Raw genomic sequence first — 22,891 nt, 5'->3', positions numbered from 1 at the left:
TGAGGCAGAGGCTGGGCCTGTGCAGGTCTTCGGGAGGCAGGAGGCCGGGCCTTGTCGAGGCCTGCAGAGGCCACCGAAAGTCCAAAGCGGGGCCTGGGAAGGCCACCAGAGGCATGAGCTGGGCTGGGCCGAAAGGCCACTGGGAGGCAGGAGGAGCTGGGCCTGGAGAGGCTGACTCAAGGAACTTTTGCACCCGGAGAGGCCACCGAGAGGCCGGAGCTGGGCCTGGGGAGGCCGACTTGAGTACGACTTGGGCCTGTAGAGGCCGCCGGGAGGCAGGAGCTGGCCCTGGACAGGCCGACTTGACAACAGTCTGGGCCTGCAGAGGCCGCCGAGAGGAAGAGCTGGGCCTGGAGAGGCCGACTGGAGTAAGTTCAGGGCTTGGAGAGGATGCACAAAAGGCAACGCTTAGCCTGGAAAGTGTGCTGTGAGGCATTAGCTTGGCCTACACAGCATTTGGAGGCAGGAGCTGGACCTGCAGAGGGTGACTTCAGGACGATTTTGGCCTGCAGAAGCCTTTGGGAGGAAGAGCTTGGCCTGGACCGGCTGACTGGAGGAAGTTTTGGGACTGGAGTATGCGTCAAAAAGCAAAAGTTAGGCTAGGAAAGGCCACTTCGCGGCATGATCTTGGCCTACAAAGGCAATTGCGAGGCAGGAGCTGGGCCTGGAGAGGTCAACTTGAGGAGATTTTGGGCCTTCATAGGCCACCAGGAGGCAGCAGTTGGGACTAGAGAGTCTGACTTGAGTAAGTTTTGGGCCCGGAGATGACGTTCTGGGACAGGAGTTGGGCCTGGAGAGGCCACCGTGAGGCAAGAGCTGGATGTAGAGAGGCCAGTGTGGGGCAAGACCTGGGCCTGTCTAGGCTGCTGGGAGACAGGCAGGAATCTGGCCAGGGAAGGTTGCCATGAGATAAAAGCTGGGCCTGGAAAGGCCCTTGTGAAGCATGAGCTTGGCCTAAAGAGGCCACTGGGTGGCAGGAGCTGGGTGTGTAGAAGCTGCTGAAAGGTTGGGAGCTTGGCTTGGGGGGTCCACAGTGAGGCAGATGCTGGGCCTGAAGAATCTGCTGTGAGGCAGATGTTGGGACTGTAGAGGCCACCAAGATGCAGGAGCTGGGCCTGGAGAGGCTGCAAAGAAGCATGAGCTGGGCCTGGTGAGGTTGACTTGAGAAAGCTCAGGCCCTGGAGAGAAGGCTGGGAGGCAGGAGCTGGGTCTAAACAGGCCATTGTAACGATGGAGCTGTGCCTGTGGAGGCTGTTGTGAGGCAGTAGCCTCATCTGCGGAGACTGCCGTGAGGTAGGGTATGGGCCTAAATAGGCCATTGTGAGTCATGAGCTTGGTCTGTAGACGCTGACTGGAGAGAGTTCTGGGCCTGGAGAGGCTGCCGGGAGGTAGGAGCTGGGCCAAAAGATGTAAGCACATTTGCATTTATTAGGCACTTTATTTCCATTATTACACTGTAATATATAATAAAATAATTATAGAACTCACCATAATGTAGAATCAGTGGGCGTGTTAAGCTTGTTTTCCTGCAACTGGATGGTCCCACCTGAGCGTGACGGGAGAAAGTGACAGATCAATAGGTATTAGATTCTCATAAGGACAGCGCAACCTAGATCCCTCACATGCACGGTTCACAACAGGGTGCGTTCTCCTATGAGAATCTAATGCTGCTGCTCATCTGAGAAGGTGGAGCTCAGGCGGGAATGTGAGCAAAGGGGAGTGGCTGTAAATACAGACGAAGCTTCCCTCACTCCCTCACTCGACACCACTCACCTCCTGCTGTGTGGCTCCCTAGGGCTCCATGGCTCAGGGGTTGGGGACCCCTGCTCAAGTGCATCCAAAGCGACCCTTCCCACGCCAGTCTTCATAGTGGTCAAGGGCAGCAACCACTCAGCTCCCAAGGCATGTGCCTCAGCTGGCATTTCGTCACAATCAACAGTAAGTGGTAGCTTGAGTCATTGTGAGGTCACTTCCTGGAAATCACCAGCATCCCATTTCCCACTGGCAAAGAGCTCAGCACTGCCCCCTGGGAAACCAAACCTATGCCCAAATCCCATCTGTGTGGGTTTATCTCCTGGGACCCTTCCTAACATAGTAGTCAGAGGCCAATCAGGAAGCATAAACCACTCAAAAGTTTAAAGTGGTAAAATTTAATACGGAGAATTATTCATTATAACAGGTGAACAGCATAATGAGAGATTGGCTAGCACAAAGTAAAGAGAACTCTAGAGAATACAGGACTAGCCCAGGCCAGGCATGGTGGCTCATGCCTGAAATTCCAGCAATTTGAGAAGCTAATGCAGGAGGATTGCTTAAGGCCAGGAGCTAGAGACCGGTCTGGACAACACAGTGAGACCCTGTCTCTATCCAAAAAAAAGAAAAAAGTTAGCTGGGAGTGGTGGTGCACACTTGTAGTCCCAGCTACTCGGAATGCTGAAGTTTGAGCCTGGGAGGTCAAGGCTGCAGCGAGGCATGATTATGCCACTACAGTCCAGCCTGGTGACAGAGCAAGACCCTGTCTCAAAGAACAAAACAACAACAACCATTTACAGACAGAAAAGAGATAGAGCTAATAAGCTGAGGAAAGATGTTGAAATGTGACAAGTAAAGTAACATGAGGTCTTTTGTCTATTTAAAATAATCAAACAAAAAATGACTTACTAAATTATAATACCCTGTGCTGGCAAAGGTGCAGTGAAATGGGCACTTTCTTATACTATGAGGGGTGTTTAAATTGTGTATAAGCCTTCCAGGGTAAAGCCTGTCAATTTTTTAAAATAATGGAGACAGGGTCTCACCATACTGCCATACTGCCTCCTCCAACTCTTGGCCTCAAGCAATCCTCCTCTCTTAGCCTCCCAAAGTGCTAAGATTATAGCTGGGAGGCACCCAAAACCCTGTCAATTTACATCAAGGGTAATGAGAATGTCCATTCACCATGTCTCACAGTAATCTTACTTCTGGGGAGACAATTCAATCTAAACAAAAGGTCATCTGCACACACACAGTAAAAATCTGGGAGTAACTGAAGACAGAGTTGGTAAGTGAAATAAGAAACAGTTCTAAGAAATTAAACTATGGTATCAATAGGCACCTGGTAAAAGGTCAGTTGATGTTAGCTGCTACTTTTTTGTTGTTTTGAGACAGGGTCTCACTCTGTCACCCAGGCTGGAGTGCAGAGGCCTGATCATGACTCACTGCAGTCTCAGCCTCCCTGGGCTCAAGTGATCCTCCCACCTCAGCCTCCCAACTAGCTGGGACTACAGGAACATGCCACCACACTAGGCTAATTCATGTATTTTTCTGTAGGGATGGTGACTCCCCCTTTGTTTCCAAGGCCTATCGCAAACTCTTGGCCTCAAGCCATCCTCCTGCCTCAGCCTCCCAAAGTGTTGCGATTACCAGTGTGAGCAACCACACCTGGCCAGCTGCTACTTTTAGCAATATTATTATTATTATTCCACTCAATTAAAAATTATTATTTTCAAGGCTATGCAACAGTATGTATCCTACAGTGTAATTGTAAAAACATATACAGTCGTCGTCCCTCAGTATACAGGATTAGTTCCAGCCCCCCATCTCTGCATATACCAAAATCCATGCTTACTCACGTTTCGCTATCACCCCTCTGGAATCCACGTATACGAAAATTCCAAATATTAGTTGGGCATAGTGGCAAGCACCTGTAGTCTCAGCCACGTGGGAGGTTGAGGTGGGAGGATCGCTTCAGCCTGGAAGGTTGAGGCTGCGGTCAGCTGCGATAGCACTACTACACTCCAGCCTTGGACAACAGAGGGAGACCCTGTCTCAGAAAAAAAAAACAAAATAAAACAGGTTAGAAATTGTAATGAGGTCTGTTGGGCAAAATTCCATATAAGCAAAGTATAAATTAATAAAGCAAATCGTGATAAATTAGTACGATTGACTTTCTGGAGTTTCTGACAATAAAAGTAAGGAAAATGCAGAACACAAAGACAGAGAGTAAAAAGAGAAATTAGGAAAGCATTCTACATGTTGAATAGGAAGACGCTGGCCATGTTCGTGCAGCGGCAGTATGTCGTGACATGACATACCTTGGAGAGAAGTTAACAGATGAGGAAGTTGATAAAAATCATCAGAGAAGCAAAATACTGGTAGCGACACTCAAGTAAACCATGAAATTTCCATAACTTATGTCAGCAAAGTGGGAATATTGTACAGTGTGTGTTGAAGTTCCTATACAACATTGTTTATCTGCCTTTTGTTTGTTTGTAAGGAATGTATATACTAAAAGTTCTTCTTGCTGTCAAAAGAATATGTGTGAATAAGTCATTTTAACTTATTCTTCTGTTTTTCTTTTATCTTCCTGCCATCATCCCACAGCCTTACTTTAGAAATTTTTTCTTTAGAAAATTGAACAAGTGCCCCTTGTGGTGGCACATACCTCGAGGATGGGAGGCAGGGGTGGAAGGGTCACTTGAGGCCATTAGTTTGACACCAGCCTGGCCAACAAAGTGAGACCCCATGTCTACAAAACAATTTAAAAATTAGCCAAGTATCGTCATGTATACCTACAGTCCCAGCTACCTGAACTTACTGAGAAAGTTCAGGGCCTGGAGAGAAGGCCGGGAGGCAGGAGCTGGGTCTAAAGAGGCCATTGTAACGATGGAGCTGTGCCTGTGGAGGCTGTTGTGAGGCCGTAGGCTCATCTGCGGAGACTGCCGTGAGGTAGGGTATGGGCCTAAATAGGCCATTGTGAGTCATGAGCTTGGTCTGTAGAGGCTGACTGGAGAGAGTTCTGGGCCTGGAGAGGCTGCCGGGAGGTAGGAGCTGGGCCAAAAGATGTAAGCACATTTGCATTTATTAGGCACTTTATTTCCATTATTACACTGTAATATATAATAAAATAATTATAGAACTCACCATAATGTAGAATCGGTGGGCGTGTTAAGCTTGTTTTCCTGCAACTGGATGGTCCCACCTGAGCGTGACGGGAGAAAGTGACAGATCAATAGGTATTAGATTCTCATAAGGACAGCGCAACCTAGATCCCTCACATGCACGGTTCACAACAGGGTGCGTTCTCCTATGAGAATCTAATGCTGCTGCTCATCTGAGAAGATGGAGCTCAGGCGGGAATGTGAGCAAAGGGGAGTGGCTGTAAATACAGACGAAGCTTCCCTCACTCCCTCACTTGACACCACTCACCTCCTGCTGTGTGGCTCCCTAGGGCTCCATGGCTCAGGGGTTGGGGACCCCTGCTCAAGTGCATCCAAAGCGACCCTTCCCACGCCAGTCTTCATAGTGGTCAAGGGCAGCAACCACTTAGCTCCCAAGGCATGTGCCTCAGCTGGCATTTCGTCACAATCAACAGTAAGTGGTAGCTTGAGTCATTGTGAGGTCACTTCCTGGAAATCACCAGCATCCCATTTCCCACTGGCAAAGAGCTCAGCACTGCCCCCTGGGAAACCAAACCTATGCCCAAATCCCATCTGTGTGGGTTTATCTCCTGGGACCCTTCCTAACATAGTAGTCAGAGGCCAATCAGGAAGCATAAACCACTCAAAAGTTTAAAGTGGTAAAATTTAATACGGAGAATTATTCATTATAACAGGTGAACAGCATAATGAGAGATTGGCTAGCGCAAAGTAAAGAGAACTCTAGAGAATACAGGACTAGCCCAGGCCAGGCATGGTGGCTCATGCCTGAAATTCCAGCAATTTGAGAAGCTAATGCAGGAGGATTGCTTAAGGCCAGGAGCTAGAGACCGGTCTGGACAACACAGTGAGACCCTGTCTCTATCCAAAAAAAAGAAAAAAGTTAGCTGGGAGTGGTGGTGCACACTTGTAGTCCCAGCTACTCGGAATGCTGAAGTTTGAGCCTGGGAGGTCAAGGCTGCAGCGAGGCATGATTATGCCACTACAGTCCAGCCTGGTGACAGAGCAAGACCCTGTCTCAAAGAACAAAACAACAACAACCATTTACAGACAGAAAAGAGATAGAGCTAATAAGCTGAGGAAAGATGTTGAAATGTGACAAGTAAAGTAACATGAGGTCTTTTGTCTATTTAAAATAATCAAACAAAAAATGACTTACTAAATTATAATACCCTGTGCTGGCAAAGGTGCAGTGAAATGGGCACTTTCTTATACTATGAGGGGTGTTTAAATTGTGTATAAGCCTTCCAGGGTAAAGCCTGTCAATTTTTTAAAATAATGGAGACAGGGTCTCACCATACTGCCATACTGCCTCCTCCAACTCTTGGCCTCAAGCAATCCTCCTCTCTTAGCCTCCCAAAGTGCTAAGATTATAGCTGGGAGGCACCCAAAACCCTGTCAATTTACATCAAGGGTAATGAGAATGTCCATTCACCATGTCTCACAGTAATCTTACTTCTGGGGAGACAATTCAATCTAAACAAAAGGTCATCTGCACACACACAGTAAAAATCTGGGAGTAACTGAAGACAGAGTTGGTAAGTGAAATAAGAAACAGTTCTAAGAAATTAAACTATGGTATCAATAGGCACCTGGTAAAAGGTCAGTTGATGTTAGCTGCTACTTTTTTGTTGTTTTGAGACAGGGTCTCACTCTGTCACCCAGGCTGGAGTGCAGAGGCCTGATCATGACTCACTGCAGTCTCAGCCTCCCTGGGCTCAAGTGATCCTCCCACCTCAGCCTCCCAACTAGCTGGGACTACAGGAACATGCCACCACACTAGGCTAATTCATGTATTTTTCTGTAGGGATGGTGACTCCCCCTTTGTTTCCAAGGCCTATCGCAAACTCTTGGCCTCAAGCCATCCTCCTGCCTCAGCCTCCCAAAGTGTTGCGATTACCAGTGTGAGCAACCACACCTGGCCAGCTGCTACTTTTAGCAATATTATTATTATTATTCCACTCAATTAAAAATTATTATTTTCAAGGCTATGCAACAGTATGTATCCTACAGTGTAATTGTAAAAACATATACAGTCGTCGTCCCTCAGTATACAGGATTAGTTCCAGCCCCCCATCTCTGCATATACCAAAATCCATGCTTACTCACGTTTCGCTATCACCCCTCTGGAATCCACGTATACGAAAATTCCAAATATTAGTTGGGCATAGTGGCAAGCACCTGTAGTCTCAGCCACGTGGGAGGTTGAGGTGGGAGGATCGCTTCAGCCTGGAAGGTTGAGGCTGCGGTCAGCTGCGATAGCACTACTACACTCCAGCCTTGGACAACAGAGGGAGACCCTGTCTCAGAAAAAAAAAACAAAATAAAACAGGTTAGAAATTGTAATGAGGTCTGTTGGGCAAAATTCCATATAAGCAAAGTATAAATTAATAAAGCAAATCGTGATAAATTAGTACGATTGACTTTCTGGAGTTTCTGACAATAAAAGTAAGGAAAATGCAGAACACAAAGACAGAGAGTAAAAAGAGAAATTAGGAAAGCATTCTACATGTTGAATAGGAAGACGCTGGCCATGTTCGTGCAGCGGCAGTATGTCGTGACATGACATACCTTGGAGAGAAGTTAACAGATGAGGAAGTTGATAAAAATCATCAGAGAAGCAAAATACTGGTAGCAACACTCAAGTAAACCATGAAATTTCCATAACTTATGTCAGCAAAGTGGGAATATTGTACAGTGTGTGTTGAAGTTCCTATACAACATTGTTTATCTGCCTTTTGTTTGTTTGTAAGGAATGTATATACTAAAAGTTCTTCTTGCTGTCAAAAGAATATGTGTGAATAAGTCATTTTAACTTATTCTTCTGTTTTTCTTTTATCTTCCTGCCATCATCCCACAGCCTTACTTTAGAAATTTTTTCTTTAGAAAATTGAACAAGTGCCCCTTGTGGTGGCACATACCTCGAGGATGGGAGGCAGGGGTGGAAGGGTCACTTGAGGCCATTAGTTTGACACCAGCCTGGCCAACAAAGTGAGACCCCATGTCTACAAAACAATTTAAAAATTAGCCAAGTATCGTCATGTATACCTACAGTCCCAGCTACCTGAACTTACTGAGAAAGTTCAGGGCCTGGAGAGAAGGCCGGGAGGCAGGAGCTGGGTCTAAAGAGGCCATTGTAACGATGGAGCTGTGCCTGTGGAGGCTGTTGTGAGGCCGTAGGCTCATCTGCGGAGACTGCCGTGAGGTAGGGTATGGGCCTAAATAGGCCATTGTGAGTCATGAGCTTGGTCTGTAGAGGCTGACTGGAGAGAGTTCTGGGCCTGGAGAGGCTGCCGGGAGGTAGGAGCTGGGCCAAAAGATGTAAGCACATTTGCATTTATTAGGCACTTTATTTCCATTATTACACTGTAATATATAATAAAATAATTATAGAACTCACCATAATGTAGAATCGGTGGGCGTGTTAAGCTTGTTTTCCTGCAACTGGATGGTCCCACCTGAGCGTGACGGGAGAAAGTGACAGATCAATAGGTATTAGATTCTCATAAGGACAGCGCAACCTAGATCCCTCACATGCACGGTTCACAACAGGGTGCGTTCTCCTATGAGAATCTAATGCTGCTGCTCATCTGAGAAGATGGAGCTCAGGCGGGAATGTGAGCAAAGGGGAGTGGCTGTAAATACAGACGAAGCTTCCCTCACTCCCTCACTTGACACCACTCACCTCCTGCTGTGTGGCTCCCTAGGGCTCCATGGCTCAGGGGTTGGGGACCCCTGCTCAAGTGCATCCAAAGCGACCCTTCCCACGCCAGTCTTCATAGTGGTCAAGGGCAGCAACCACTTAGCTCCCAAGGCATGTGCCTCAGCTGGCATTTCGTCACAATCAACAGTAAGTGGTAGCTTGAGTCATTGTGAGGTCACTTCCTGGAAATCACCAGCATCCCATTTCCCACTGGCAAAGAGCTCAGCACTGCCCCCTGGGAAACCAAACCTATGCCCAAATCCCATCTGTGTGGGTTTATCTCCTGGGACCCTTCCTAACATAGTAGTCAGAGGCCAATCAGGAAGCATAAACCACTCAAAAGTTTAAAGTGGTAAAATTTAATACGGAGAATTATTCATTATAACAGGTGAACAGCATAATGAGAGATTGGCTAGCGCAAAGTAAAGAGAACTCTAGAGAATACAGGACTAGCCCAGGCCAGGCATGGTGGCTCATGCCTGAAATTCCAGCAATTTGAGAAGCTAATGCAGGAGGATTGCTTAAGGCCAGGAGCTAGAGACCGGTCTGGACAACACAGTGAGACCCTGTCTCTATCCAAAAAAAAGAAAAAAGTTAGCTGGGAGTGGTGGTGCACACTTGTAGTCCCAGCTACTCGGAATGCTGAAGTTTGAGCCTGGGAGGTCAAGGCTGCAGCGAGGCATGATTATGCCACTACAGTCCAGCCTGGTGACAGAGCAAGACCCTGTCTCAAAGAACAAAACAACAACAACCATTTACAGACAGAAAAGAGATAGAGCTAATAAGCTGAGGAAAGATGTTGAAATGTGACAAGTAAAGTAACATGAGGTCTTTTGTCTATTTAAAATAATCAAACAAAAAATGACTTACTAAATTATAATACCCTGTGCTGGCAAAGGTGCAGTGAAATGGGCACTTTCTTATACTATGAGGGGTGTTTAAATTGTGTATAAGCCTTCCAGGGTAAAGCCTGTCAATTTTTTAAAATAATGGAGACAGGGTCTCACCATACTGCCATACTGCCTCCTCCAACTCTTGGCCTCAAGCAATCCTCCTCTCTTAGCCTCCCAAAGTGCTAAGATTATAGCTGGGAGGCACCCAAAACCCTGTCAATTTACATCAAGGGTAATGAGAATGTCCATTCACCATGTCTCACAGTAATCTTACTTCTGGGGAGACAATTCAATCTAAACAAAAGGTCATCTGCACACACACAGTAAAAATCTGGGAGTAACTGAAGACAGAGTTGGTAAGTGAAATAAGAAACAGTTCTAAGAAATTAAACTATGGTATCAATAGGCACCTGGTAAAAGGTCAGTTGATGTTAGCTGCTACTTTTTTGTTGTTTTGAGACAGGGTCTCACTCTGTCACCCAGGCTGGAGTGCAGAGGCCTGATCATGACTCACTGCAGTCTCAGCCTCCCTGGGCTCAAGTGATCCTCCCACCTCAGCCTCCCAACTAGCTGGGACTACAGGAACATGCCACCACACTAGGCTAATTCATGTATTTTTCTGTAGGGATGGTGACTCCCCCTTTGTTTCCAAGGCCTATCGCAAACTCTTGGCCTCAAGCCATCCTCCTGCCTCAGCCTCCCAAAGTGTTGCGATTACCAGTGTGAGCAACCACACCTGGCCAGCTGCTACTTTTAGCAATATTATTATTATTATTCCACTCAATTAAAAATTATTATTTTCAAGGCTATGCAACAGTATGTATCCTACAGTGTAATTGTAAAAACATATACAGTCGTCGTCCCTCAGTATACAGGATTAGTTCCAGCCCCCCATCTCTGCATATACCAAAATCCATGCTTACTCACGTTTCGCTATCACCCCTCTGGAATCCACGTATACGAAAATTCCAAATATTAGTTGGGCATAGTGGCAAGCACCTGTAGTCTCAGCCACGTGGGAGGTTGAGGTGGGAGGATCGCTTCAGCCTGGAAGGTTGAGGCTGCGGTCAGCTGCGATAGCACTACTACACTCCAGCCTTGGACAACAGAGGGAGACCCTGTCTCAGAAAAAAAAAACAAAATAAAACAGGTTAGAAATTGTAATGAGGTCTGTTGGGCAAAATTCCATATAAGCAAAGTATAAATTAATAAAGCAAATCGTGATAAATTAGTACGATTGACTTTCTGGAGTTTCTGACAATAAAAGTAAGGAAAATGCAGAACACAAAGACAGAGAGTAAAAAGAGAAATTAGGAAAGCATTCTACATGTTGAATAGGAAGACGCTGGCCATGTTCGTGCAGCGGCAGTATGTCGTGACATGACATACCTTGGAGAGAAGTTAACAGATGAGGAAGTTGATAAAAATCATCAGAGAAGCAAAATACTGGTAGCGACACTCAAGTAAACCATGAAATTTCCATAACTTATGTCAGCAAAGTGGGAATATTGTACAGTGTGTGTTGAAGTTCCTATACAACATTGTTTATCTGCCTTTTGTTTGTTTGTAAGGAATGTATATACTAAAAGTTCTTCTTGCTGTCAAAAGAATATGTGTGAATAAGTCATTTTAACTTATTCTTCTGTTTTTCTTTTATCTTCCTGCCATCATCCCACAGCCTTACTTTAGAAATTTTTTCTTTAGAAAATTGAACAAGTGCCCCTTGTGGTGGCACATACCTCGAGGATGGGAGGCAGGGGTGGAAGGGTCACTTGAGGCCATTAGTTTGACACCAGCCTGGCCAACAAAGTGAGACCCCATGTCTACAAAACAATTTAAAAATTAGCCAAGTATCGTCATGTATACCTACAGTCCCAGCTACCTGAACTTACTGAGAAAGTTCAGGGCCTGGAGAGAAGGCCGGGAGGCAGGAGCTGGGTCTAAAGAGGCCATTGTAACGATGGAGCTGTGCCTGTGGAGGCTGTTGTGAGGCCGTAGGCTCATCTGCGGAGACTGCCGTGAGGTAGGGTATGGGCCTAAATAGGCCATTGTGAGTCATGAGCTTGGTCTGTAGAGGCTGACTGGAGAGAGTTCTGGGCCTGGAGAGGCTGCCGGGAGGTAGGAGCTGGGCCAAAAGATGTAAGCACATTTGCATTTATTAGGCACTTTATTTCCATTATTACACTGTAATATATAATAAAATAATTATAGAACTCACCATAATGTAGAATCGGTGGGCGTGTTAAGCTTGTTTTCCTGCAACTGGATGGTCCCACCTGAGCGTGACGGGAGAAAGTGACAGATCAATAGGTATTAGATTCTCATAAGGACAGCGCAACCTAGATCCCTCACATGCACGGTTCACAACAGGGTGCGTTCTCCTATGAGAATCTAATGCTGCTGCTCATCTGAGAAGATGGAGCTCAGGCGGGAATGTGAGCAAAGGGGAGTGGCTGTAAATACAGACGAAGCTTCCCTCACTCCCTCACTTGACACCACTCACCTCCTGCTGTGTGGCTCCCTAGGGCTCCATGGCTCAGGGGTTGGGGACCCCTGCTCAAGTGCATCCAAAGCGACCCTTCCCACGCCAGTCTTCATAGTGGTCAAGGGCAGCAACCACTTAGCTCCCAAGGCATGTGCCTCAGCTGGCATTTCGTCACAATCAACAGTAAGTGGTAGCTTGAGTCATTGTGAGGTCACTTCCTGGAAATCACCAGCATCCCATTTCCCACTGGCAAAGAGCTCAGCACTGCCCCCTGGGAAACCAAACCTATGCCCAAATCCCATCTGTGTGGGTTTATCTCCTGGGACCCTTCCTAACATAGTAGTCAGAGGCCAATCAGGAAGCATAAACCACTCAAAAGTTTAAAGTGGTAAAATTTAATACGGAGAATTATTCATTATAACAGGTGAACAGCATAATGAGAGATTGGCTAGCGCAAAGTAAAGAGAACTCTAGAGAATACAGGACTAGCCCAGGCCAGGCATGGTGGCTCATGCCTGAAATTCCAGCAATTTGAGAAGCTAATGCAGGAGGATTGCTTAAGGCCAGGAGCTAGAGACCGGTCTGGACAACACAGTGAGACCCTGTCTCTATCCAAAAAAAAGAAAAAAGTTAGCTGGGAGTGGTGGTGCACACTTGTAGTCCCAGCTACTCGGAATGCTGAAGTTTGAGCCTGGGAGGTCAAGGCTGCAGCGAGGCATGATTATGCCACTACAGTCCAGCCTGGTGACAGAGCAAGACCCTGTCTCAAAGAACAAAACAACAACAACCATTTACAGACAGAAAAGAGATAGAGCTAATAAGCTGAGGAAAGATGTTGAAATGTGACAAGTAAAGTAACATGAGGTCTTTTGTCTATTTAAAATAATCAAACAAAAAATGACTTACTAAATTATAATACCCTGTGCTGGCAAAGGTGCAGTGAAATGGGCACTTTCTTATACTATGAGGGGTGTTTAAATTGTGTATAAGCCTTCCAGGGTAAAGCCTGTCAATTTTTTAAAATAATGGAGACAGGGTCTCACCATACTGCCATACTGCCTCCTCCAACTCTTGGCCTCAAGCAATCCTCCTCTCTTAGCCTCCCAAAGTGCTAAGATTATAGCTGGGAGGCACCCAAAACCCTGTCAATTTACATCAAGGGTAATGAGAATGTCCATTCACCATGTCTCACAGTAATCTTACTTCTGGGGAGACAATTCAATCTAAACAAAAGGTCATCTGCACACACACAGTAAAAATCTGGGAGTAACTGAAGACAGAGTTGGTAAGTGAAATAAGAAACAGTTCTAAGAAATTAAACTATGGTATCAATAGGCACCTGGTAAAAGGTCAGTTGATGTTAGCTGCTACTTTTTTGTTGTTTTGAGACAGGGTCTCACTCTGTCACCCAGGCTGGAGTGCAGAGGCCTGATCATGACTCACTGCAGTCTCAGCCTCCCTGGGCTCAAGTGATCCTCCCACCTCAGCCTCCCAACTAGCTGGGACTACAGGAACATGCCACCACACTAGGCTAATTCATGTATTTTTCTGTAGGGATGGTGACTCCCCCTTTGTTTCCAAGGCCTATCGCAAACTCTTGGCCTCAAGCCATCCTCCTGCCTCAGCCTCCCAAAGTGTTGCGATTACCAGTGTGAGCAACCACACCTGGCCAGCTGCTACTTTTAGCAATATTATTATTATTATTCCACTCAATTAAAAATTATTATTTTCAAGGCTATGCAACAGTATGTATCCTACAGTGTAATTGTAAAAACATATACAGTCGTCGTCCCTCAGTATACAGGATTAGTTCCAGCCCCCCATCTCTGCATATACCAAAATCCATGCTTACTCACGTTTCGCTATCACCCCTCTGGAATCCACGTATACGAAAATTCCAAATATTAGTTGGGCATAGTGGCAAGCACCTGTAGTCTCAGCCACGTGGGAGGTTGAGGTGGGAGGATCGCTTCAGCCTGGAAGGTTGAGGCTGCGGTCAGCTGCGATAGCACTACTACACTCCAGCCTTGGACAACAGAGGGAGACCCTGTCTCAGAAAAAAAAAACAAAATAAAACAGGTTAGAAATTGTAATGAGGTCTGTTGGGCAAAATTCCATATAAGCAAAGTATAAATTAATAAAGCAAATCGTGATAAATTAGTACGATTGACTTTCTGGAGTTTCTGACAATAAAAGTAAGGAAAATGCAGAACACAAAGACAGAGAGTAAAAAGAGAAATTAGGAAAGCATTCTACATGTTGAATAGGAAGACGCTGGCCATGTTCGTGCAGCGGCAGTATGTCGTGACATGACATACCTTGGAGAGAAGTTAACAGATGAGGAAGTTGATAAAAATCATCAGAGAAGCAAAATACTGGTAGCGACACTCAAGTAAACCATGAAATTTCCATAACTTATGTCAGCAAAGTGGGAATATTGTACAGTGTGTGTTGAAGTTCCTATACAACATTGTTTATCTGCCTTTTGTTTGTTTGTAAGGAATGTATATACTAAAAGTTCTTCTTGCTGTCAAAAGAATATGTGTGAATAAGTCATTTTAACTTATTCTTCTGTTTTTCTTTTATCTTCCTGCCATCATCCCACAGCCTTACTTTAGAAATTTTTTCTTTAGAAAATTGAACAAGTGCCCCTTGTGGTGGCACATACCTCGAGGATGGGAGGCAGGGGTGGAAGGGTCACTTGAGGCCATTAGTTTGACACCAGCCTGGCCAACAAAGTGAGACCCCATGTCTACAAAACAATTTAAAAATTAGCCAAGTATCGTCATGTATACCTACAGTCCCAGCTACCTGAACTTACTGAGAAAGTTCAGGGCCTGGAGAGAAGGCCGGGAGGCAGGAGCTGGGTCTAAAGAGGCCATTGTAACGATGGAGCTGTGCCTGTGGAGGCTGTTGTGAGGCCGTAGGCTCATCTGCGGAGACTGCCGTGAGGTAGGGTATGGGCCTAAATAGTCCATTGTGAGTCATGAGCTTGGTCTGTAGACGCTGACTGGAGAGAGTTCTGGGCCTGGAGAGGCTGCCGGGAGGTAGGAGCTGGGCCAAAAGATGTAAGCACATTTGCATTTATTAGGCACTTTATTTCCATTATTACACTGTAATATATAATAAAATAATTATAGAACTCACCATAATGTAGAATCGGTGGGCGTGTTAAGCTTGTTTTCCTGCAACTGGATGGTCCCACCTGAGCGTGACGGGAGAAAGTGACAGATCAATAGGTATTAGATTCTCATAAGGACAGCGCAACCTAGATCCCTCACATGCACGGTTCACAACAGGGTGCGTTCTCCTATGAGAATCTAATGCTGCTGCTCATCTGAGAAGATGGAGCTCAGGCGGGAATGTGAGCAAAGGGGAGTGGCTGTAAATACAGACGAAGCTTCCCTCACTCCCTCACTTGACACCACTCACCTCCTGCTGTGTGGCTCCCTAGGGCTCCATGGCTCAGGGGTTGGGGACCCCTGCTCAAGTGCATCCAAAGTGACCCTTCCCACACCAGTCTTCATAGTGGTCAAGGGCAGCAACCACTTAGCTCCCAAGGCATGTGCCTCAGCTGGCATTTCATCACAATCAACAGTAAGTGGTAGCTTGAGTCACTGTGAGGTCACCTACTGGAAATCACCAGCATCCCATTTCCCACTGGCAAAGAGCTCAGCACTGCCCCCTGGGAAACCAAACCTATGCCCAAATCCCATCTGTGTGGGTTTATCTCCTGGGACCCTTCCTAACATATTAGTCAGAGACCAATCAGGAAGCATAAACCACTCAAAAGTTTAAAGTGGTAAAATTTAATACGGAGAATTATTCATTATAACAGGTGAACAGCATAATGAGAGATTGGCTAGCACAAAGTAAAGAGAACGCTAGAGATTATAGGACTAGCCCAGGCCAGGCATGGTGGCTCATGCCTGAAATTCCAGCAATTTGAGAAGCTAATGCAGGAGGATTGCTTAAGGCCAGGAGCTAGAGACCGGTCTGGACAACACAGTGAGACCCTGTCTCTATCCAAAAGAAGAAAAAAGTTAGCTGGGAGTGGTGGTGCACACTTGTAGTCCCAGCTACTCGGAATGCTGAAGTTTGAGCCTGGGAGGTCAAGGCTGCAGTGAGGCATGATTATGCCACTGCAGTCCAGCCTGGTGACAGAGTAAGACCCTGTCTCAAAGAACAAAACAGCAACAACCATTTACAGACAGAAAAGAGATAGAGCCAATAAGCTGAGGAAAGATGTTGAAATGTGACAAGTAAAGCAACATGAGGTCTTTTGTCTATTTAAAATAATCAAACAAAAAATGACTTACTAAATTATAATACCCTGTGCTGGTAAAGGTGCAGTGAAATGGGCACTTTCTTATACTATGAGGGGTGTTTAAATTGTGTATAAGCCTTCCAGGGTAAAGCCTGTCAATTTTTTAAAATAATGGAGACAGGGTCTCACCATACTCTCATACTGCCTCCTCCAACTCTTGGCCTCAAGCAATCCTCCTCTCTTAGCCTCCCAAAGTGCTAAGATTATAGCTGGGAGGCACCCAAAACCCTGTCAATTTACATCAAGGGTAATGAGAATGTCCATTCACCATGTTTCACAGTAATCTTACTTCTGGGGAGACAATTCAATCTAAACAAAAGGTCATCTGTACACACACAGTAAAAATCTGGGAGTAACTGAAGACAGAGTTGGTAAGTGAAATAAGAAACAGTTATAAGAAATTAAACTATGGTATCAATAGGCACCTGGTATAAAAGGTCAGTTGATGTTAGCTGCTACTTTTTTGTTGTTTTGAGACAGGGTCTCACTCTGTCACCCAGGCTAGAGTGCAGAGGCCTGATCATGACTCACTGCAGTCTCAGCCTCCCTGGGCTCAAGTGATCCTCCCACCTCAGCCTCCCAACTAGCTGGCACTGCAGGAACATGCCACCACACTAGGCTAATTCATGTATTTTTCTGTAGGGATGGTGACTCCCCCTTTGTTTCCAAGGCCTATCGCAAACTCTTGGCCTCAAGCCATCCTCCTGCCTCAGCCTCCCAAAGTGTTGCGATTACCAGTGTGAGCAACCACACCTGGCCAGCTGCTACTTTTAGCAATATTATTATTATTCCACTCAATTAAAAATTATTATTTTCAAGGCTATGCAACAGTATGTATCCTACAGTGTAATTGTAAAAACATATACAGTCGTCGTCCCTCAGTATACAGGATTAGTTCCAGCCCCCCATCTCTCCATATACCAAAATCCATGCTTACTCACGTTTCGCTGTCACCCCTCTGGAATCCACGTATACGAAAATTCCAAATATTAGTTGGGCATAGTAGCAAGCACCTGTAGTCTCAGCCACGTGGGAGGTTGAGGTGGGAGGATCGCTTCAGCCTGGAAGGTTGAGGCTGCAGTCAGCTGCGATAGCACTACTACACTCCAGCCTTGGACAACAGAGGGAGACCCTGTCTCAGAAAAAAAAAACAAAATAAAACAGGTTAGAAATTGTAATGAGGTCTGTTGGGCAAAATTCCATATAAGCAAAGTATAAATTAATAAAGCAAATCGTGATAAATTAGTACGATTGACTTTCTGGAGTTTCTGACAATAAAAGTAAGGAAAATGCAGAACACAAAGACAGAGAGTAAAAAGAGAAATTAGGAAAGCATTCTACATGTTGAATAGGAAGACGCTGGCCATGTTCGTGCAGCGGCAGTATGTCGTGACATGACATACCTTGGAGAGAAGTTAACAGATGAGGAAGTTGATAAAAATCATCAGAGAAGCAAAATACTGGTAGCGACACTCAAGTAAACCACGAAATTTCCATAACTTATGTCAGCAAAGTGGGAATATTGTACAGTGTGTGTTGAAGTTCCTATACAACATTGTTTATCTGCCTTTTGTTTGTTTGTAAGGAATGTATATACTAAAAGTTCTTCTTGCTGTCAAAAGAATATGTGTGAATAAGTCATTTTAACTTATTCTTCTGTTTTTCTTTTATCTTCCTGCCATCATCCCACAGCCTTACTTTAGAAATTTTTTCTTTAGAAAATTGAACAAGTGCTCCTTGTGGTGGCACATACCTCGAGGATGGGAGGCAGGGGTGGAAGGGTCACTTGAGGCCATTAGTTTGACACCAGCCTGGCCAACAAACTGAGACCCCATGTCTACAAAACAATTTAAAAATTAGCCAAGTATCGTCATGTATACCTACAGTCCTAGCTACTGAGGAGGCTCAGGTAGGAGTATGCTTAGCCCAGGAGTTCAAGGCTGCAGTGAGCTGTGATAGCACTACTGTACTCAAGCCTGGGTGACAGGGTGAGACCCCATCTCCTAAAATAAAAAAAAAAGAAAATAAATAGTTCAAGTAGCAAGTTGTATGTGGCTTACTCTGAATATTTCTAAACTAGAAATTCTCAGTCTTTTGGGGTCTAACATCCCTTTACCTTTTTTAACTTTATTGAAGATCTCTAAGACTATTTCTTTCTGTAGATAATTATATTAAAACTAGAAAATAAGACACAAATTTTTAAATATTATTCATCACATATTAAAGCCATTACATGTTGATATAAGATTTTAAAAATATTTAATATTCATTACATATTAATAATAAAACCATTACATGTTGATATAATACTTTTTTTTTTCTTTGAGACAAAGTCTTGTTCTTTTGCCGAGGCTGGAGTGAAGTGGCTCAATCTCAGCTCATTGCCACCTCCGCCCCGCAGGTTCAAGCGATTCTCCTACCTCAGCCTCCCAAGTAGCTGGGATTACAGGCGTCCACTACCATGTCCAGCTAATTATTGTATTTTCTTAGTAGAGAAGGAGTTTCACCATGTTGGCAAGGCTGGTCTTGAACTCTTGACCTCAGGTGATCCACCCGCCTGGGTCTCCCTAAGTGCTGGGATTACAGGTGTGAGCCACCGCGCCCACCCTGATTAATGTATGTTTTAAAACACTGATTAGTCAGGCAACAACACCAGGCAGGGGTCTCCTCATTCCCAGCGACACAAACCCCACTGCACGGCTGAGGGGTTGCAAGGGCTGCAGAGCCAAAAGGCTCTGACTTGAGATATTATTTTACTTGTATTTTTATTTGTATTGTGAGTCAGGTACTGCTCTGTCACCCAGACTGGAGTGCAGCTGTGCATTTACTGCTCGCTGCAGCCTCGACCTCCTGGGCTCAAGCCATCTTCCTGCCTCAGCTCCCCAGTAGCTGGTAGTACAGTTGAGTGTCACCATGCCTGGTTATTTTTTTAATTTTTTTGTAGAGTGAGGGTTCTTGCTATGTTGCCCAAGCTGGCCTCAAACTCCTGACCTCAAGAGATCTGCCCACTTCAGCCTCCTGAGTAGCTGAAACTACAAGTACACATCACCATGCCTAGCTACATTTATTTAATTTTGAAAAATATTTTTGTAAAGAGCAGATCTTGCTGTGTTGTCCAGGCTGGTCTTGAACACCTGCCCTTAAAAGATACTCGCACCTCTGCTTACCAAACAGCTGGGACTACAGGCATGAGCCATTGCAATGAGCCTGAAGAGATTTCTTTAATCTAGCATCCCATACTTGGTAGGATTGGGAAAGGCAGTAGTGTTTTTTAAAATTACTTAATAATTTCAGTAACAATCAAACTCAACCTTGACCCCTGCCTTCTCTCACACCCCATATCCAGTCTGTCAGGAAATCCTGTTGATTGTCTTCGACATCTACTAAAGATCCCCACCCAGCAACTCCCTGGCCTCCTCCCCTACTTCTCCCCTCTGACCATCTCTCAACACCACCACGACCCTGGTCAGGACCACCATCATCTCCCGCCTGGATGTTGCCAAAGCTTGGCCCCCATGCTTCTATCACATCTTCCCACAGTCTTTCTCAACTCAGCAGCCAGAGTATGCTTTTAAATCGGGAGACAGATCATGTCGCCTCTCTGCTCAGAACCCTCCCGCAGTTCCCATCTGAGTCAGAGTAAAAGCCAAAGCCCCACCAATAACCTCCCAGGGCTTATGTGATCTGTACTGATCCCCACCCAGCAACTCCCTGGCTCCCTCCCCTAATTCTCTTCCTCTCTCCATCTGCTCCATGGGCCTCCTTCCAGAGCCGGAGACACACCTCAGACAGTTTATTCTATTGTTTCTGCCTACAATCCTCTTCCCTCAGCACCTTGGCCACCTCCTTCCCCTCCTTCAAGTCTTTACTCAATTTTCACTTAGGAGGCCACCCCTGACCATTCTATTTAACATTGCCATCTGTCCCCATGCCCACCATGCTCATTTCTTCTTTCTTTACTTTCTTCTTTCTTTTTTTCAAGATCTCACTGTCACCAAGGCTGGAGTGCAGTGGCGAAATCACAGCTCACTGCAACCTCAAATTTCCAGGCTCAAGCGATCTTCCCACCTCAGCCTCCCGAGTACCTGGGACTCCAGGTTCATGCCACCATGCCTGGCTAAATTTTTTAGTATTTTATTTTATTTTATTTTATTTTGAGACAGAGTTTCACTCTTCTTGCCCAGGCTGTAGTGTAACGGTGCGATCCCAGCTCACTGCAACCTCCACCTCCCAGATTCAAGTGATTCTCCTGCCTCAGCCTTCCAAGTAGCTGGGATTACAGGTGCGTGCCACCACGCCCAGCTAATTTTTGTATTTTTAGTAGAGCCGGGGTTTCACAATGTTGGCCAGGCTGGTCTCGAACTCCTGACCTCAGGTAATCTGCCCGCTTCGGCCTCCCAAAGTGCTGGAATTACAGGCATGAGCCACCACGCCTGGCCAATTTTTTCATTTTTTGTAGAGACAAGGTCTTACTATGTTGCCCAGACTGGTCTTGAACTCCTGGCCTCAAGTGATCCTCCTGCCTAAATTCCTAAAGTGCTGGGATTACCGGCATGAGCCATCATGCCTGGCTTCATGTTCATTTCTTCTTGCTGCTGCAACATAGTTTGCAGTTTCCTACATTTAGTGGCTTAAAACACCACAAATCTACCATCTTACAGCTCTAGGGGCCAGAAACCCAAACTAGGTCTATTAAGGCTAAAGTCAAGGTGTCAGCAGGGCTGCATTCCTTCTGGAGACTCTAATATGTTCCCTTGGCTTTTCCAGCTTCTAGAAGCCACCCCCATTCCTTGGATCATGGCCCCTGACTCCATCTTCAAAGCCAGAGGTGAAGCATCTTCAAATCTCCCTCTCTTACCTCTGCTTTCATCACCACATCTCCTGCTCCAATTCTGAATCTCCTACTGTCTTTTATAAAGACCCTTGTGATTGCTGGGCATGGTGGCTCCCACCCAGAATCCCAACACTTTGGGAGGTCAAGGCAGGAGGAACACTTGAGGCCCGAAGTTTGAAACTAGCATGAAAAACACAGTGAGACATCCCACCTCTAGAAAAAAATAAAAATAAATATTAGCCCGACATGGTGGTATGCGCCTGTGGTCCCAGCTCCTTGAGAGGCTGAGGTGAGACAATCCATTTAGCTCAGGAGTTTGAGATCAGCCTGGACAACATAACTCAATCTCATCTCTACAAGGACGAGGTGGGAGGATCACTTGAGCCCAGGAATTTGTGGCCAGCCTGGGCAACAAAAGAAGACCCCATCTGGCCAACATGGCCAACCTGGCCACCATGGCAAAACTCTGACTCTACAAAAATGAGCTGGGCATGGGTGACATGCATGTGTAGTCCTAGCTACTTGGGAGGTTGAGATGGGAGGATTGCTTGATCTCAGGAGGCCAAAGCTATAGTGAGCTATGATCACATCACTGCACTCCAGCCTGGATGACACAGGAGATTCTGTCTCAAAAAAAAGAAAAGAAATATATATTTAATCTCTGTCCCTGGTTCGTGGCACAGAGCTTCTAAAGCTCTTACAAAGACGGCGGCGGCGGCGGCGGCTGCGGCGGCGGCGGCTACAACAACCCGGGCCATCACCACGCTGGCCCCGACCCGAGCCCCGCCCCGCCGGGCCGCCAAGCCCCGCCCACCGGTGGCGGGCGGCTGGGGTCAGGGCCGGGGTCGCTGTGCTTCGTGGCGGCGCGGGTCCTCCGTTTCCCAGGAGGAAAAAAAAAAAAGAAAAATGGAGTCGCAGCCGGCTTCGGCAGGTGTTGGGGCCAGGCGTGCGAGACGCCGAGGCCGCGGGGACTTCCCCACCTGCTTCCAACCGACGAAAGCGTGAAGTGAGGCGCGCCCAGTCCCACCCTGCCCAGGTGTGAAGGGCCTCCCGGACTGAGAGGGCCTTGACTGAGGGGCAGGGAGAGAGGTCCTGGCCCCCGAGTGACCGAGGGTAGGTGACCTGGCTTCTGGCCGAGCTAGGGGAGACAGAGAGACCCCACTTTTTGGTGCACATGCGCATGTGTATCTGTAGGATAAATGCTTAAAAGCGGACTTATTGGGGCAAAGGCCATGTTTTTGTAGTTTTGATAAATGATGCCAAATTACCCTCCTAAATTGTACCAGTTTTGCGATTTCACCAACAATATGTGTCTCTCAGGAGTTTAAACTGAGATTTAGAGCAGGGGTGTCCAATCTTTTGGCTTCCCCAGGAAGAAGAATTGTGTTGGGCCATATATAAAATACACTAATGATAGCTGATGACCTAATGGAAAAGAGTTGCGAAAAAAAAAAAACTCTTAATGTTAAACAGGGGATTAAACAAGTTTGACGTAGACAGTTGTTCAGTTGGTATCAGGATCAGAAGCTGAAAAGGTGCACGGAAGAAGCCATGAAGTAGCAGAGGCCATGAATAATTAGATGTTGTGAATAAGCAGAAGTTATAAAGGTGAAAAAGGTTGTCCCCAGTAGAGGAATCGGTGGGTAGTTGGCTGGTTGGTTGGTTGTAGGGCAGGACCATTAAAATCAAGATAGGACCTATTGGTACACTAAATGTGGGGTATTGACAAAATC

At 46.0% G+C, this 22,891-nt stretch overlaps 1 protein-coding gene across 1 annotated transcript; it reads right to left on the bottom strand.

Annotated features, from left to right (window-relative positions):
• Nucleotides 1-625: 625 nt before the first annotated feature.
• Nucleotides 626-17,483, bottom strand: LOC101136188 (putative uncharacterized protein FLJ44672). Its single transcript, XM_063707067.1, has 15 exons — nt 17,266-17,483; nt 15,145-15,202; nt 14,819-15,051; nt 13,854-14,044; nt 11,731-11,788; nt 11,405-11,637; nt 10,440-10,630; nt 8,317-8,374; nt 7,991-8,223; nt 7,026-7,216; nt 4,903-4,960; nt 4,577-4,809; nt 3,612-3,802; nt 1,489-1,546; nt 626-1,395 (listed from the first exon to the last, which is right to left on the bottom strand). The coding sequence occupies exon 15, from the start codon at nt 1,317-1,319 to the stop codon at nt 633-635; it is 687 nt and encodes a 228-aa protein (XP_063563137.1). The 5' UTR covers nt 1,320-1,395; nt 1,489-1,546; nt 3,612-3,802; nt 4,577-4,809; nt 4,903-4,960; nt 7,026-7,216; nt 7,991-8,223; nt 8,317-8,374; nt 10,440-10,630; nt 11,405-11,637; nt 11,731-11,788; nt 13,854-14,044; nt 14,819-15,051; nt 15,145-15,202; nt 17,266-17,483; the 3' UTR covers nt 626-632.
• Nucleotides 17,484-22,891: the final 5,408 nt, after the last annotated feature.

Source organism: Gorilla gorilla, chromosome 4 (assembly GCF_029281585.2).
Source record: "Gorilla gorilla gorilla isolate KB3781 chromosome 4, NHGRI_mGorGor1-v2.1_pri, whole genome shotgun sequence".
In the NCBI taxonomy this organism is placed as follows: Eukaryota; Metazoa; Chordata; class Mammalia; order Primates; family Hominidae; genus Gorilla; species Gorilla gorilla.
This window is presented reverse-complemented; position numbering and strand designations above follow the sequence as displayed.

Excerpts from the sequence above, each read along its gene's own strand:
- LOC101136188 (XM_063707067.1), bottom strand. The coding sequence starts at position 1,319 with ATGGCCTATTTAGGCCCATACCCTACCTCACGGCAGTCTCCGCAGATG.